The sequence below is a fragment of the Talpa europaea genome (genome assembly GCF_964194135.1).
Source record: "Talpa europaea genome assembly, chromosome: 16".
Taxonomy (NCBI): Eukaryota; Metazoa; Chordata; class Mammalia; order Eulipotyphla; family Talpidae; genus Talpa; species Talpa europaea.
The window spans coordinates 20,820,416-20,837,959 of NC_140084.1; the positions used below are offsets into that span (position 1 = coordinate 20,820,416).

The following is a 17,544-nucleotide window of genomic DNA, read 5'->3' on the forward strand; positions in this document are numbered from 1 at the left end:
AGGGCGCTCCTGAACAGTGTAAAGTCAGAGCTGACTGCCTTTAAGTTTGTATTCCTGGCACATGTCAGCTCCCTACTGGCACACACCAGTTGGCTGACCCGCATGTCAATCGTCCAGTTTACTCAGTTATGTTAATGGATTTTAAAAAGCAAGGTTTTGTTAGGAGTAAACACTGCATTTTCTAAGGGCTAAAATTCTGTTTTAAATACTTAAGAAAGTAAATCTCAAAATAAGTTAAACATCAAGTTTTTAAACAGTGGTCCTTCTATCTTAACCCAGGTAGATCTGGGTCTTGACCTCTACTCACTCCCTTCAGGAGCCGGTTGGAAGCAAGGCTGGAGAGGAAGGCAGTGAGGCATGAGGGCTGTCTTTCTGTGCCCAGTAAAGGTGTCAGATACTTCAGAGTTCTTTGACAGCCCCACTATAATTCCATCTCTGTTCTGACAAGGATGTGGGGTGATAAAACAGTATACCTACAGCATCTAACTCATTCTTACTGTGCCAACTGAAGACATAGTGCTGCCAGGGTTTAGAGAAACATCCCTTTGGGGGAAGAAGCTCACACTCTGCTGTCTATACACTAAGTGAGATCCACTATTTGTCTATCTCGCTTTGCTTGTTTTATATTCTATTAAAATCAAACTCAGATGAACAAGTAAGACAAGAAGCAGATCAGGGCTTAAGTCCATGCTCAAAGTGCACCAAAAGTGGTTGTTATAAGTTTAAGCCACTTCATGTTTTGTAAGCAACTTAAGGGCTGGGTAGTCTTCTCATTTTTGTAATCACTCCAATATTTAATACGATGCTTTGCATCTACCAGCTATTCATGGAAGCAGGAAATAATACTAACTACACATTGTATCATTTAAAAAAAAAAAACACCAATCCATGTTTTACAAGATTTCATGGATGCCAGAAATTAGTATATAATATTTATTTTCAGGGATATGCCATTAAAGAGCTCTTATTGAAGACAAACTTAACAAAACTCCAAGACTCAGGTCATTGTATATGAGTCAGAACAGGCCATGTCTGAAATTTTAGAAAATGTGAAAGAACATTAGTAGCCTTCATCCAGTTCAGACTTCATCATCTTCCTTCAGAATGACTTTGGCAGCCCCTATTGGCCTTCCTGCCTCCAGGTCACAATGCTAATAACCTTCTTTTACCACGTTGCTTCTAACTCCATCCTAAAGGACAGCTCAGGTATTATGTCCTTTCCTCTAGAATCAGGTGTGCCTTATCTTTAGAAATCTGTGCATAGTCCCAGTCCCATTATGAGGCAATATAATAAATTATAACTGTGTCTGTCCTCCCAAGATGGAGACCCCTGAGGACAGGAAATGGATCTTAATCATCATCTTTCTACATCAGCATCTAACAGAGTGTCTGGCACACAACAGGAGCACGAAAAATGTACACCCGAATGAGTAAAAGCCCACACACCTTTGTCCCTTCTTCACAAGTATTTATATTTGCTCTCTGACTTAGGGGAAATGTTCTCCCAATGTATGGTTCTATCTCTGTGACTGGTTCAGTTGAGAAGTTTCCTGCAACCAAGACGCTCTCCCCAACATCAGGCCCACTAACACAAGTATGCTGCAATGTCCCAGTCTGTGAAAACTATAAATCACTAATTCTCACAATCACCCAACCTCCTCTGCTCAGCAGCAGTGGGCAAATAAAGATTTGGCTTGCTATTTTGGTATGGCTAAATACTAAAATAAAAGAGACAAGAAAGCAAGGGACAATCTAAGCCAAGTGAAAAATTCCTTTGAAGGCAGTCTGGGAGACTGAGGCTAAGTGAAGTAGGGAGATGCAGAGTTAGGAGGCTGACCACAAATTTCTAGATTGTTGCAAAAATATTCCTATAGCCTGTCTTCTTGACTTCTTTTGTATATAAAGATTTCATTTTAGACAGATTTTCCCCTGCTTCAGATTTCTAATGTTATATAATAAGAGTCCATGGGAAACCAAAGCTGATTTTTACTGAAATATAATTTATAATTAACTTTGCCATAATTTTTCTACAAAGCTTAGGATACCCTTGGGGAAAAAATCTCTGCATTAATCCATGTTTGAAAGCATCCATCTGACTTACTGGAAGTAAATCTGAAATAAAAGTTTTCCTTCTGACTTTTCTTTTATGAGGCATTCCTTCCATTTCATCATCTTCAATCAAATCATCACCATTAACATTCTCTAATATTTCCTCAGTCTCCGCAGCAGTTTTTAACCTTTGAGTCTCAGCCTCCTTCATTTGAATCACCGTTTTACCAGCATCCATTTCCAAAACTTCAGATAAGATCTTTAGTATGGCATTTATGATTTCTGCCTGACTCTTGGATGGAATAACGTCCTTTAGGTTCCAAACGGTGCCTGTAAAAAAGTGAGCATAACAACAAAGGAATAACATGTGAAACCTTTTATCTAATACAGATTCCACAACACTGGTTCTTTAAGCTCAGGTATTGATTTAAAAAAATCTTGACCCCACTGTCTTTGTTCAGTTGTTATTAGATGTCAGAAAGCTCTGTAGAGAGGACTCTCCCTTTATTACTGTTCATTGCAATCACCTCCCTCCCTTGGCACACAGTCCTCTGACACACCATGTAGCAGTAGACCAAGGGAACGCTTATCAAGTTTCTTTTAAAATGACAAATTAAGTTGTCTCACTTTCTTTCATCTTAACCTGAGCTGCTCTCTTAAGCAGCTTCTTATATTCCAAGAGTGGAATGGAATGTACTAAAATTCCAAGGTCTCATGTACAAAGCAGGGAACAGGTGCTGGGTTTTTTGCTTATTGAAATAGAGCAGAAGTTACCATGAAGTAGTTAGACTAATCAAAAACAACTAAACAAACAGCGCTGTAAAAAGGAAAATACTTCCTGGGTATAAACCCCAAAGAATTAAAAGCAAGATCTCAAATGTCTGTTTGGGCATTTATAGTCACAGGACCATTATTCAACAGCCACAAAGTGTGGTATATCTAGTCAAGAGTCACGGAATGACCTTTTGGTCAATGATGGACTACAATATATGACAGTGGTCCCAAGAGGTGATCCTCCCACGTAGTCTAGGAGTGAGTGCAGCAGACTACCATGTAGGCTTGCGTAATTACACTCTATGACATTTGCACAATGACGAAATTGCCTAACACCACATTTCTCAGAATCTATCCCTGTAAAATGACGTACATGCAGTGGAATTACTACTCAGCCTTCAAGAGGGAGGAAATTCTGACACATGGCACAACAGGTTCAAACGCTGAAATAAGCCAGTCACAGCAAGAAAAGTATTAGATGATTAAGCTTTTATAAGGAACCTAGAGTAGGCCACTCCATAGGAACATAAAGTAGAAAGGTAGTGGCTGAGGGTGGTAGGAGATGGAAAGTTGTTTAATGTATATAGTTTCACTTTTGCAAGATGAAAAATGTTCTAGAGATTGGTTTACAACACTGTGGCTTTATTTAACGCCTTAGAAATATACACTTAAAAATGGCTAGGATGGCAGATTTTGTTACATGTTTTATAACTTAAAAAAAAAAAAAAAAAGGCCTCCTGGGTGGCACAGCGGTTGAGCGCTGGGTTGCGAAGCTGCCAGCAGCCTCTGCAGCACTGGTTGGATCCCCGGCTGCTCCCCGGCCACTGGAGGAGGATCCCACATGGTGCGCAGACCTCTCCTGCCACCCGCTGCTCCCCTCAGCAGTGTACTTCGGTCCTTCTGCCTGTTCTGCTCCCTGCTCTGGCTCTGGTGAATTCTCTCACCCTCCCGCGCTTCTGACTGTACCCAGTGCATGTATAAACAAAACAAACAAACAAATAAATAAAACATGCCACTATAAAAAAACAAAAAAAACAAACAAAAAAAAACACCCCTGGGGATAAATTATTGCTGTAACACCAAAGGGCAAGGGGAAAATATGTACAGAACCAATGTAAAGCACTACTACTCAAGAGATCATCAGATTATTTCTTACTCCTGAATTCAGAAATTCTGGGGCGAAAAAAGCTAGGGTAAAGAATTTATAGAAGTAAGCAGTCATGTTTTGAATGGCCAGAGTCATTTTCTGAATTCACTGGTTTATAAACAGGGATCCTGACAACAGCTTTTTTTTTAACCAGATGACAGAAGTTTGTTAACTTGGAAACAAATCTACTCTAGGAGGCTTTGCAACTATGCACAATCAAATTAAGAGCCTCCATTTAAACATTAAAAGTTTTCAGAAGAGACAGAAGCATAGAAAACTCTGATATGAAATAAAGGAATGATTGAATCTTGGCTCCCACCATTACAGGTTGCTAGAAAAGTACAGTGTCACATTTGGCTAAATATTACCTGCTACTAATGTCTTTAAAAGAATGTATTCCATGGAATTGACAGGAGACAGCATAACTGATTCCAGCACCTGCAGTGCTGGAGCACTGAAAGATCTCAATAGCTCTGGGTTATCTTCAGTCACCGTCTGCAAACAATATGCTATAAAGACAAACATTAAATATTTAGAAACAAGTCAATTCTGCTAGGATTATTTACACCAATATAACTCATCAAAACACATTTATATCTTTATACTTCTTTAGACATTGTAGTTTTTTTAAATATACACGATTTCAAGGATGATATATGCAAATGAGGCTCCCCAAACTAGCAGTGCTGTTAAAGGTCTTTTTTTCTTCTTCATTTTCATTTCTTTACAGAACTATATGTAAGTATTCAATTTAAAAGGTTCTTAAATACTATGGCAAAGTAGAATTACTATAAACACTTAAAAAGGTTTATCTGCAATTTCTGTAATGATCAAGGATCAGTAGCAATAGACTACAAATCGAATGCCAGTCCCTGTGCCCACACTGCTAGAGTAATTTTGTTGTTCATAACAAACCCTAAGTTCTGGGATAGTCCAGCTTCCTTTAAATTTAGCATGGCTTTAAAAGTTTTTTTGTAAGTTAAGGAAAAGTCATTTTACCTAAGACATATGAGTAAATTAACAGAAGGGTAGGGTATTAAAGATATTATCCATTTAGTACTGCTTTGCTATTAAAACAACACATTTCAACCTGCACATTAGAAATAACGAACTGAGTATAAAAACTGGGTTTGCATGAAATTATCAACACAACAGACTCCTGAGGCACAAAAGAGGAAGAAAATCCAAATTTGCTTTCTTTGAGCTATCACATTCCATTCAAATTCATTTCTTTTTAGCTCCAAAAACTTTGAAACAGAGCCTGCTCACCCAAGTTAATCAAAACAGACACCATGGTTGCGATCTAGTTTGGTTTCCAAAATACACATACAAATCCATTCAGATGTATATGTGCATATTATCCAAAATAATAAGAGATTAGCTAAATTCTAGTCTCATTAACAGACTAGTTAAATTCACTTTAGCATAAAGTCAAGTTTTGACTGCTACTATAAAAGACAACACAAGCTCTGAGGCTATCAATATAAGGATGGAATCTGAGGTTGAATCTCACAATGTTAATATGAGGATGGAATCTCAAAGATCCACTTTATTATATGCAAACCTTGCTTGATTTTCAAGGCAAAGTAACCTAACATTTTAAAAAGAAATTATGAAGTTAGCTAAATGCAAAAAGAAAATACCATTTTATACTGTAAAACTACTTTATTCTGATGCATTTTTCAAAGTTGACTAGAAGGAAAAAAACTTAAAAATTAATTAAATCTACAATAAGACTAATGGCAAAAAGTGAAGTTCCCCTTTTAGAACTAAGCACGTCCTGAAATTCTTTGTAATAAAAACTGTCCTATGACATTAAAAGTCACCTACCAATTTCCTAGTTCAAGTGTTTTTAAAATCAGCATTGCCTCACAAATCTCTCCTATAACAAGATTCCATTTGAGAAAAAGATTTAAAATTTGTTCTCAGCAGTATTTATTCCACAATTTTTTTGGTCTTTTCTGTTCTCTTAAAAAGTATCTATTACTTTTTTAAGAGAAACATTTTAAGGGACATCCACTTCATCCATGCCAGGAGAAATGCAGTTAAATGAAAGGACAGCTGGATGCCTGGCATTATGATAGGTAGGTTTTTCATCAATTATTTCCCACCCTCAGTTCTGTCTCTTTCCTCTGCTGAGTGAGGGCCCCAAAAGGCTCTGACCAAATTCTGAGAAGGCAGGGGAGCCAAGGCAGCTGACACCGCCAGACTTTGCTTACCGTGTCCCACGCAAGGAAAACAGGCCTATGTGAAATTCCAATCACTTATTTTCCTCTCTCAAAAAAGGCACAGGTTATCAGTTTACTGCTGGAAGCATGAGATAGTGGTGTAAGACCTTTAAATAAGTCTAGATTCCAATTAACTTTGGCTCAAAGCCTTGGTAGCTATGGGTTACTGTTTCTCAGTAAATGGGAGATGAAAACTTTACGAATTAATCAAGGCTTTTAAGAATGGTTATATACTTGAAATTATATAAACTCACATAACTACCTTCCTCAGAGAGTGAAAGGTAAGATTTAGAACAAAAAGAGTGCCTCAGCCATGCATTTATATACAATGAAAAAGATCACTCCTACATAATAAACATCTACATCTGAATAAAAAATTTTGAAAAAGGTCACACATTAAAAAAAATCATCATCTTTTCATCACTTACCTACAGAAATAGCCAGGTCAACATTGGTGGGAAACCTACTTAAATACTTTAATACAATCTCCAAACACCCTTCTTTGTTGAATATAGATACTGCTCTACTACTGCATTCACTAAATTGAAGGGGGAAAAAAAAGTTTTACTATTCACATTTTGACATTAAGAAATCAACCACAGAAATTCATAAAATATTAAAGTAAGCTTTATAAAATAACCAAAGACTTTGAGTCAAACACCTGCCGCTTTCTTAAACAAAGAAACCAAGTGTACATGAAAAAAACTGGCTATCTGTATTTTTAATCCCATCTTGGTGACCTTTAAGCCAATGTTTACCTTATGGTATGCTGATTTCCTATGGTTAGAGCTAAAAGAAATCTTAAGACTCTTGACTTCAACTCCCCATTTTATAGATGAGAAACCCATGGCCCCAAAGGTGCAGAGATTTATCCAAAGGCCACACATTTTGCCAGTGGAAGAGCTGAGCCCAACACCTGGTTTCCTTGGGTCCAGTCTACTGTTCTTTCCACTCTACCACGTCATAACGAAACAGGGGTAAAAGGCCTCCATGTGTTATATAAGAAGCACAAATTTAAATTTAAATTAAATTAATTTGGATCATCCCTTCTAGATTATTATACCATCAAGCAGCATTTACAGTATGCAACAGAGAAATTACTAAAGTATTTTTTAAATTTTACTGTCTTTAATAAAAGAATAGAATCTATGTTATTAATCTTATCAAGGTTATTAATAAACATGCATACTAAATACAGGGTAAACAGCTAATTATAATAATTCTATCCCTGTTTCCAAAGAACTAATTACAACGATTTTATCTGTTTCCAAAGAAAAGTAGTCTTCCATATATACCACATATCACATGACACATTTATAGCTAACAGAGCTGACTAAATTAACAAACATAATCCCATTAGCTAAACTATTTTCTGTTTAGCTATTGCAACGCTAATATCAGCTTACCCTCAAGAAGCCCAGAGTATAGTCAGGAAGATGAAATAATGTGTTTAGATAATTCAAAAAATATGTGTGTGTAAATATAATTGAAAATTTAAACTGTAAAAACAATGCTAAGAGTTATGACAATTGGATATGATACAGATAGGGCTTACAAGCATTCACGAGAAAGAGATCACTTTGGGGCTACATTTAATCTCTCAAAGAAATTTCTTTTAATTCCCAAGTTGAACAATTTACATTAAGTTCAAGCTGCTGCATAGAAAAATAGCACCTACCAGCTTGCTCAAATGGCATTTCCTCAAATACGATCTCTCCAATTTTTATGGTGGAATACATCCACTAGAAATGGAATCATAGGCAAGTCTGGATTGCTATGTAGGCTCCAACTTAATCTAAGAAAGACCTGTGCTTTTAGGTCTGAAATTATTCACTGTTAACTGAAAATAAGGAACTATGAAAGAATCCTGGTAGAAATATGGCACATAAAATGGGTTATGAAAAAATAAATCCAGAGGGTATTTCTAGCCATTTCCATTTCTAACAAGTCCACCCTACCTTTCCACTGCTCTGACCATGGAACAGGGCATGGCCAAATGTGAACTGCCAAGGTAGAGGAGAGAGCACAGGTCAAGCTCTGTGATTCTGTCTCATTCCAGAGACCAGATCAAAGCATTATTACACCAGGGGCTGGCTAAGTTTAAGACAGCTGCTGCATCAGGTATACAAGTGGTAGGGGACAGAGGAGGTGCAGCAGGGGTTGCAGCTCATGATTCCTTTTATTCTGTCCATAGCAATGACTGGAGAGAAGAGGTGTAAAAGCAAAAAAGATGTAGGAAATGCTATGAGGAAAAAGGCTTGGGAAGCAAGGTTGATCTTAGGTCACCAGAGGCTACCTCCTCCCAAGCATGTATTACATTAAGGATTTGCAAATCTACCACAAGAACAAAAGAGTTCTCTGCAGTTTAACAGAAAGCGGCAGCCTGAGAGTCACTAGGCAGCTGTGTTTGGAAAGCATCTTACCATATATTCCACAGCACGTTCACAGCCTCATTGGCTATGGTCTCAATAGAATTTCTGTTTTGATCTTTTTTTTCCTGTGGAGACATCTCATTTGAATCCAGTCCAGCACCACACTGTAACCAAATATCATGATTAGCACCCTAGTTCAAAAGAATAATTAAACAAAAAGGCTAATGATAGTGAAGAATGAGAAACTAAACATCAGAAATTACAGTGGTTAACGAGCCAAATTCTCATAAGCACAACCCAGCTCCCTTTGACAAGAAATACAGACAAGAAAGTTCACAAGTCATTTTGCAAACTGGATATAAAACATTCCACATTTTCAATGAAAATATAAAATTAATACAAGGTATTTTACCTAATGTGGCAGAGAGAGTAAATATGGCAAAGAAAGGTAATAACACATAATAAAACTAATGGTGCCTTCTGGGTACAAGGCACTATTCTAAGCACTTTATATACATTAAGTCACTGAATCCTCACCACACACTTGTGAAGTACATGATCTATTATCCCCAGCCACCCCCAATAAATAAGATACTGAAGAACAAGGAGATGGCTGAAGGTGTAGCTTAGTGCACGGTGAAGCTGGGTTCAGATGGAGGTATTCTTTTGCTAGCATCTGGGCTCTGAAGCACCCTGCAGTTCTGCTTCTCTGCATAATCCCCTGCCCACTCTAAAGGAGGCTTCTCTCAGCCCAGGCACTACTGATACCTTGGACCGGATGGTTCTCTGTTGTGAGGGCTGTGATGTGCACTGTAGGATTCCTGGCCTTTACCCACTACATGCCACTAGCAACCCTTCCACCTAAGCTGTGACAATCAAAAATGGGCTCCAGACTTTGCCAAATGTCCCCTACAGGACAATGACCCCCAGATGAGAAACACTGCTTTAAATAGAACAAGACAGATGTTTTTCACCAAAACTAGATGTTCTTTAGAAAGCCCATCAATACAGAACAGTGGACCAAAGGTTTTCTTCACAGTACTTCTCACTGTCGACTATTATCTGTTTTACCTGTTTATAGTTTCCTGTCTTTCTTCTCTTCAACATGGGTTCTGTAAAGGCAGGGATCTTGGCATGTAAGAGAGACCTAGGGCTCCTCAACCCATGAACTATATCATACAATAAGGCTGGCATGAAATTAAATTTGAGAACTTAATGTCATCTTCCCAGAAATTGCTAATGTCTGTGCCTCAGTTTCCTCATCTGTAAAATGACAGTGATAACACCTACCACATGGGACTGCTATGAGGATTAAATGAAATGATACACAAAACACAAAGCATCATATGGTACACAAACAATCAATGCTAGTTATTTTGATGGTATGAAGCTCAGAGTCTAATAAAGGAGTCCATATACAGTTTTAGGAAGTCTTTTCCAACCAGCATATAAACAAAGTTTGTAGGGACAAAATAACAGACGCTGGTATCAAAGGTGAAAGGTCAGCGTTTCTAGGAAAAGAAAGAAAATTCTCATAGGATACTCTGAGAGAACACAAAGAACACCAAAGTACTTAAAAAAAAAAAATACACAAGACAAAACTACCCTAGTTTGTATATACTAAAAGCTACATTTAAAAACAGCCCTGGGGCCTCCCCGGTGGCGCAGCGGTTGAGCGCTGGGTTGGGAGGCTGCTGGCGGCCTCTGCGGCGCCGGTTGGATCCCCGGCTGCTCCCTGGCAGACCGGAGGAGGGTCCCACATGGCGCGCAGACCTCTCCTGCCGCCCTGCCACCCACTGCTCCCCTCAGCAGTGTACGTGGGTCCTTCTGCCTCTCGGCACCGGCACCCCCCCTCCCCGTGAATTCTCTCACCTCCCACTCTTCTGACTGTACCCAGTGCATGTATAAACAAAACAAACAAACAAATAAATAAATAAAACATGCCTCTATAAAAAAATAAATAAAAATAAAAACAGCCCTGAAGAGACTTTCATAGCCACTTACCTCTTTCAGCAGTGCAACCAGAGGAGTCATGATATCCTTAGTCACCATGTCATCGCAAACTTCAAAACCTCCACAAGCACTGAGATTTCTACACAAGAAGTTAAAAAGGTAAGTTTCATGGAACGAAACACTTGAGTCCTCAAGTTTATTTCTATTCCTAACAATATTTAAGGCTTCCTGGATGAAACTACTGATTGTTTCTGCAAGATGATGCGGAACAAATGCAGAGCTACCCGGGTTCTATACAATGTGAATAAATAGCTGTCATGTAAGAACTCAGTAGAGGAAGAGACTATGCAGGTGCATGGCTACAGGCTATAGGAGAGAGGAGAAAAGACGTTTCCTATTTAATGTAAAAAAATCACAACTTGACTTGTATGAATGGACCTTTTCATGATATCAAGACTTCAAGGATGGCACGGGTCAGGTTACCGAGAATGAGACTCCCTGAAGCAACCTGGATAAACTGAGTTTTAATTGGAAAGACAGTGTATGATGCCTAAGTGTGCACTGCTATTCTATGCACTGAGGCTATGAAGAGAAATCAGATGCAGATAACTGCCATCAAGTGGTTAATAATCCCCTACCCATCCCTCAGTTCTCACCTCAAGCATGACTCCCTTAGGGTTTTCTTCCCTGACCCTCTGAGTATCCTTTGTAATTACTATTGGTTGTAATTATATGTATGTGTGATTACTTGGTTAATACCCCTCTCCCTCGATAGTCTGTAAGACCCATTAAGGACAAAAATTATGTCTGTTTTGCTTAGTACCTCACTGTCAGGCACTTATGTATTTGCTGTATCAATGAATGAAACCTAAAAAATATAGCCAAAGCAGCGAGAACTACAAACGCTAACTTCCATTCTTGCCCCCTCTACAGTTCATTCTTTGCACAGCCACCCGCGTGGCCTTGTCACGACAGAGATCAGATGACGTCCCTCCTGTTTACAGTGCATCCTTCAGCCCATGCCACCGCCCAATTCTCTGCCCTCTACATGCTTTCCTTGCTACTCGGTCTCACTCTTGTGTCTTTAACCCTGCCAAGCCTTCTGCTGCCTCACGTCTTTGCAGGAGCTATTCCCGCAGGAACACTCCGTGTTTCCCTGCCTCTCTCACCGGGCAGGTTTCACAAATGTCACCTACAGCTCACCCATTTTAAAAAAAACTTCCCGACTCACCACTCTTGGTTTTCCTCACAGTACTTCTTTTTTTTTTTTTTTTATTTATTTATTTTTTTTTATAGAGGCATGCTTTATTTATTTGTTTGCTGGTTTGTTTGTTTTTTTGTTTATACATGCACTGGGTACAGTCAGAAGCACGGGAGGGTGAGAGAATTCACCAGAGCCAGAGCGGGGAGCAGAGCAGGCAGAAGGACCGAAGTACACTGCTGAGGGGAGCAGCGGGCGGCAGGAGAGGTCTGCGCGCCATGTGGGACCCTCCTCTGGTGGCCGGGGAGCAGCCGGGGATCGAACCGGCGCCGCAGAGGCCGCAGGCAGCTTCGCAACCCAGCGCTCAACCGCTGCGCCACCGGGGAGGCCCTCCTCACAGTACTTCTGTCTCCCATTTTCAGTTTTACCTGTTCACAGCTTCCTGTCTGTCTCCTCACCATGGGTCCAGGGAAGGCAGGGATCCTGGCCGTCTCGCTCCACGTCCTGCCTGCTCAAACCCCCTGCTCCCACAGCACCTGACACAGACCGCACCTGACACAGACCGCACGCCGAACCTCGGGACTCCCCGGGGGGTTCTTGGGGAGGGTGCGATGTGCACCGGACCCTGACGGGAGGCCCCTGGCAGGTGGCTGCGGGCGGACACGCACAACGCGTCCGGCTTGGGGTCCTCGGCTTCCGGAGCCTGGGCTCAAGCCCCCCTCGACCGACGGGGTCCCCGTGCCGGTCTCCGCCCTCCCGACGCGGACCAAGACCCGGGCCCCGCCACGCCGCCTGGCCCCGCCCCGCTCACCTCAGCGCGCCGGCCGCCGTCTCCCTCACCGCCAGGCTGGGGTCGAGCAGCAGCGGCCCGAGGCGGCGCACGGCGTCGCGGCGCGCCAGGCCGGGGAGCGCGGGTCGCTGCTGCACCAGCCGGGCCAGCCCCGCGCAGGCGCACTCGCGGACCTCGGCGCTCGGGTGCTGGAGCTGCGGGACAGAGCAAGCGTCAGGAGGGCAGGGCGCAGGCGCGGGCGCGGGCGCGCGGGGGGCGGCGGGAGGCCCCGGGAGCCCGCGCCTCACCTTCTCCAGCAGCTCCGCCGCCGGCCCGTCGTCGTCCCCCGGCCCCGTCCCGTTCGCCGCCGCCGCCTCGGCCTGACAGTCACCGGTGGGGGAGAACTGAGGTCGCTTAAAGCGCTTCGTCCGGCTCTTGCCCATGGCGATACGCGCTGGTGAGGAAAACCGAGAAAGGCGCGCAGCGGCAGGACGCCGGGGGCTGCGGCACCGGCGCCAGGGTCCTGTCAGCCCGGAGGCTCCGAGCCGCCGCTCAGCTGGGCCCGCTGACGGCCCGGGCGCACATGGGCAGCAGTGCGCAGGCGCGAGGCGTGCCGGCCGCGGGCGGAGGGGCTGGCGCGGCGAGTGCGCAGGCGCACAGGGGGCGGGCGGGGCGGGGCGGGGCGGGGCCTGGCGGAGGGGCGCGGCCTGCGCGTCTGCCCGAGATTTAAGCAGCCGGACTTGAATGAAAATACCTTGAGTCACCCATCAGCTAGTGCATTGTTACTAATATCTCCATAACAGTCAAATGGGATTGCTGATACTTCACTTGCCAACAGTGTGAGGCTCAATTAAAACTGGGCCTCCCAAATATCAACCGCTGGTTTACTTTGGGTCCGCGGCGCCTGACACAGCTCCGGTCAGACAAAACCCGGTTAACGTCTTGGAATGAATATACGTCTGTGTTTGACAAGACAGACTCCCTTAATAAGTTGCTTAAGCTCCCTGCCTCAATTTTCTCATCAGTGATTTGTTATAAGGATTAAGTTTGTGAACGTGGTTAAGGTGCTCAGAACGGACACTGGCACATATGAAGGACTATAGAAATGTTTGGTTGAATTTTTTATTTAGGGCCTCCCTGGTGGCACAAGGGGTTAAGATGCAACCAGTGAAGCTTTCCGCAGCCTCTGCAGCACGAGTGCGATCCCCGGCCCGCCAGGGAGCTACCCACATGGCACAGCAGACCTCTCCTGACTCACCTGCTGCTCCCCTCAGCAGTGTATTCCAGTCAGTCTGCCTGTTCTGTTCCCCACTCTGTCTCTGGTGAATCCTCTCACACACACACCCCCACACACACCTCTGGCTGTACCCCAGTTCTTGCATGCATAAATAAATCTTTAAAAAAAAAAGAAAATTTTTATTTAGCAATTGACGAAAGGATTGTTTCACAAATAGCAACAGAGCGCCATGTACAGTGCTGGGCACTAGTATGGAATAACTACCAAGACAGATTTAGTCCCTGTTCTTATCCTTATGGAGTTTACTGTCCTGTAAGAGATGTTAAATATATGGTGAGTGCCAAGAAAGAAGGAAACTTACACTTACAGAATCTTGGGTAGTCTTTATAAAACTACACGTGTTTATTGAGCAGCCAATAAATGTATAGCTTTCAGATCAACACTGTATGAGAGAAAAGTTCCATCCACCCTACCCCCAGGGAGTGAACTGTCTAGTAAGGGAAATGACATTCATTACTGTAGTGTGTTCTGGAAAATAACCGCAGACGTATAGGTTAAAGTTGTGAAGAAACTTGGACTTACCAACTTTATGTACAAGGAAAACTTGGAGCCGGATTGGTTGGTAGGCTTTATTTCCTAGATCTCTGGTCACTGATCTCTGCCACCTCCACAGATCAAGCTACTCCAATCTTTGGTCTTGACCATATGGCCTTCTAGCCTCTCTTTTTCACCCTGCCCACCCATTGAGTAGCTAGTGATTTTTTTTTTTTCAAAATGAATATCCCACCAACTTTCTCATATCCACTCCCTTGCTTAAAATATTTCAACAGCATCCCTTTCTCTTAGGACAAAGATTAAAATCTTTTTTAATATTTACTTTTTAAAAAATTTATTTATGCATATAAGAAACTGGGGTGTAGGCCAGAGATGTGAGGGGTAAGAGGATTCACCAGAGACAGAGTGGGGAGCAGAACAAGCAGATCTACTGAAACACACTGCTGAGGGGAGCAGCAGGTGAGACAGGAGAGGTCTGCTGTGCCATGTGGGTTAGACTCCTGGCCAGATATCAAACTCAGGCTGCAGTGGCTGGCGATAGAGCTGAGACTTTAACCCCTGTGCCTTTAACCCCAGGGAGGCCCCAAAGATCAAAATCTTAACAAGCTGTAAGGTCTCATCCCAGTCTCTAGCTTCATCTCCCATTTGTCTTGCACCCTGTCCTTCAGCCATTCTCCACAGGGTCAAATATTCTATTGCCTCAGGACTTTAAATAAGGCCCAGACCCCACCCATGCCTGGGGAAGGCAAGTGTCACCTCTTCACAGATACCTCCTCTGATTTCAAAGTGAAAGAAATTTCCCTTTGAGGCAGCATGTGTACTGTTCCTTTCAGCTTGAAATTAGTTAATAATTTAAATTTGTGTAGTTACATACAATACTCATACATATCCTCATACACTTAAGCCCATGAGGATAAGATTATGTTTTCACACATCACTGTATTTTATATATATATTTTTTTTAAAGATGTTTTATTTATTTATTTATTTATTTATTTATTTATTTATTTATTTATTTATACATGCACTGGGTACAGTCAGAAGTGCGGGAGGGTGAGAGAATTCACCAGACCCAGAGCGGAGAGCAGAACAGCCAGAGCGGAGAGCAGAACAGACGAAGTACACTGCTGAGGGGAGCAGCCGGTGGCAGGAGAGGTCTGCGCTCCATGTGGGACCCTCACCCAGGGGCCGGGGATCGAACTGGAGCTGCAGAGGCTGCAGGCAACTTCGCAGTCCAGCATTCAACCGCTGCGCCACCAGGGGAGGCCCAAGAGGAAATTTTTTAATTAGACTGTTTACAGGCCTCTTCACATAGAAATGCTTCTAACCAACTATTGGCTGGACAAATTTCATTTTAAATAGGTGCTAGTTGCTCTCCCAAAATCCTATTTTTCCCCCTTAATATTTGTAGAGAGAGTGTATTCCTAAAACACATTCTGATTATTTCTTACAAACTGACAGTTATTTCTTACAAACTGACAGTCCCATGCAGGTTCATGACTGAACCGGGTACAATCAGGCTCAGAGTTTTACATAAGTTACCTATGTGGTCACCAAATGCTTCCATCTCCTCTCTTACCCAGGAATTTGAGTCTCCCCAGAAATTCCCTCAGCTTTAATTAGGCCTTCGGGGCAAGCTCAGCACGGTTCCACAGTGCACCCTGGGGTCAATATTTTCTATTTTCCTGCCACATATAGAAATATAAACCAAAAGATGGCTGATTCATTGGGCCTGGCCTGTTGTCTTCATCCTCCCACCTGCCCTGCCGGTCACTCCACCCTTGGCCACCTTGTACTGTGTGTACCCTATTCTTCTCTTACAATTGTCCACAGGTTGTCATCAAAAGCATGAGTGCTGCCCTACTGGCCTGTGAGCTCCTTGGAGGGCAGGGGCCCTCCCCAGTCTCTGTATTCCCATATCTGACACTTGGCTGAATTAAAGTCCCTGAGATGTCCACTGCCTTTACATGGTTACTGCTCTCTGCCTCAGCTGGCCCTCCAGAAAGTAACTTAGTAGTCATCAAGAAGAATGTTACTGATGGTAAGTATGCAGACAGAAACCCAGTCTCTAGATCCAGATTCGCCACTTTAACAGACTAATCAAAGGAAGGGTCGATTTCCTTTTCTAACTCTCGGGTTTCTTCATTTACTAAGACTCTTTAAAGGGTTATGACATACCAGAGAATTGTGAACCATGTTATTTCAAGAAAGGCCTTCTTGAAGGAAAACCAAACATGGAGTGCTTCCTGAGCAGATGTCAGAGCCAGACATAGGCAGTCTTGCTGCTGATCTCCAATTTGTTCCTCAAAACTTCCTAAAGTATAGGGCCTCCCTGGTGGTGCAGGGGTTAAGCAACGCACCATGAAGCAATCTGCAGCACTCTCCTGACTCCCTTGCTGCTCCCCTCAGCAGCGTATTTCAGTGAGTCTGCTTGTTCTGTTCCCCACTGTCTCTGGTGAATCCTTTCACCCCCCGCATTTCTGGCCTGTACCCCAGCTCTTGTATGCATAAATAAATCAATCTTTATCTAAACAAAAAAAAAACCTCCTAAAGTATGTGATGATATAGGGTAATTGCTGATAGCCAAACCAGAAAGTCATTGCAAAGCGATCTCCTGCCCATCAGAAATCCCACATCATTCAAACAAATCTACTATTAAGTTTACAATGTGTCAGGTTCTGCAGTGGGGACTAAGACCCACCCCTGATGTCATGGGGTTACACTATAGCTAGCCTTGGAACTTTATGCTAAAGTTTCTGTGGAAGCATATTAAGAAATAAAAGTTGGGGCCTCCCCGGTGGCGCAGCGGTTGAGCGCTGGGTTGCGAAACTGCGCGCGGCCTCTGCGGCGCCGGTTCGATCCCCGGCTGCTCCCCGGCCACCAGAGGAGGGTCCCACATGGCGTGCAGACCTCTCCTGCCGCCCGCTGCTCCCCTCAGCAGTGTACTTTGGTCCTTCTGCCTGCTCTGCTCCCCGCTCTGGCTCTGGTGAATTCTCTCACCCTCCCGCGCTTCTGACTGTATCCAGTGCATGTATAAACAAAAAAAACAAACAAACAAACCAGCAAACAAATAAATAAAGCATGCCTCTATAAAAAAAAAAAAAAAAAAGAAATAAAAGTTGGACATAAAAGGATGAATGCATATTTTTTCAGTTTTATTAGTCCAATGTCTAACAGGCCCACCGAAGTATTATTTCTCTAGGGCAGTGCTGTCCAACATACTTTTCTACAATGATGAAAACACTGTCTGGTGCAGTAG

General features: G+C 42.8%; 1 protein-coding gene across 1 annotated transcript in view; it reads right to left on the reverse strand.

Annotated features, from left to right (window-relative positions):
* The window catches only part of HEATR3 (HEAT repeat containing 3), a gene marked incomplete at its 5' end in the record, with an annotated part of 35,536 nt that extends 22,600 nt beyond the window's left edge, over nt 1-12,936 (reverse strand). The window contains 7 exons of the mRNA XM_084257905.1: nt 2,102-2,379; nt 4,339-4,479; nt 6,627-6,736; nt 8,622-8,734; nt 10,575-10,662; nt 12,536-12,708; nt 12,802-12,936. Coding sequence (XP_084114031.1) covers nt 2,102-2,379; nt 4,339-4,479; nt 6,627-6,736; nt 8,622-8,734; nt 10,575-10,662; nt 12,536-12,708; nt 12,802-12,936 — 1,038 coding nt within the window. The remainder of the gene's footprint in view (nt 1-2,101; nt 2,380-4,338; nt 4,480-6,626; nt 6,737-8,621; nt 8,735-10,574; nt 10,663-12,535; nt 12,709-12,801) is intronic.
* Nucleotides 12,937-17,544: the final 4,608 nt, after the last annotated feature.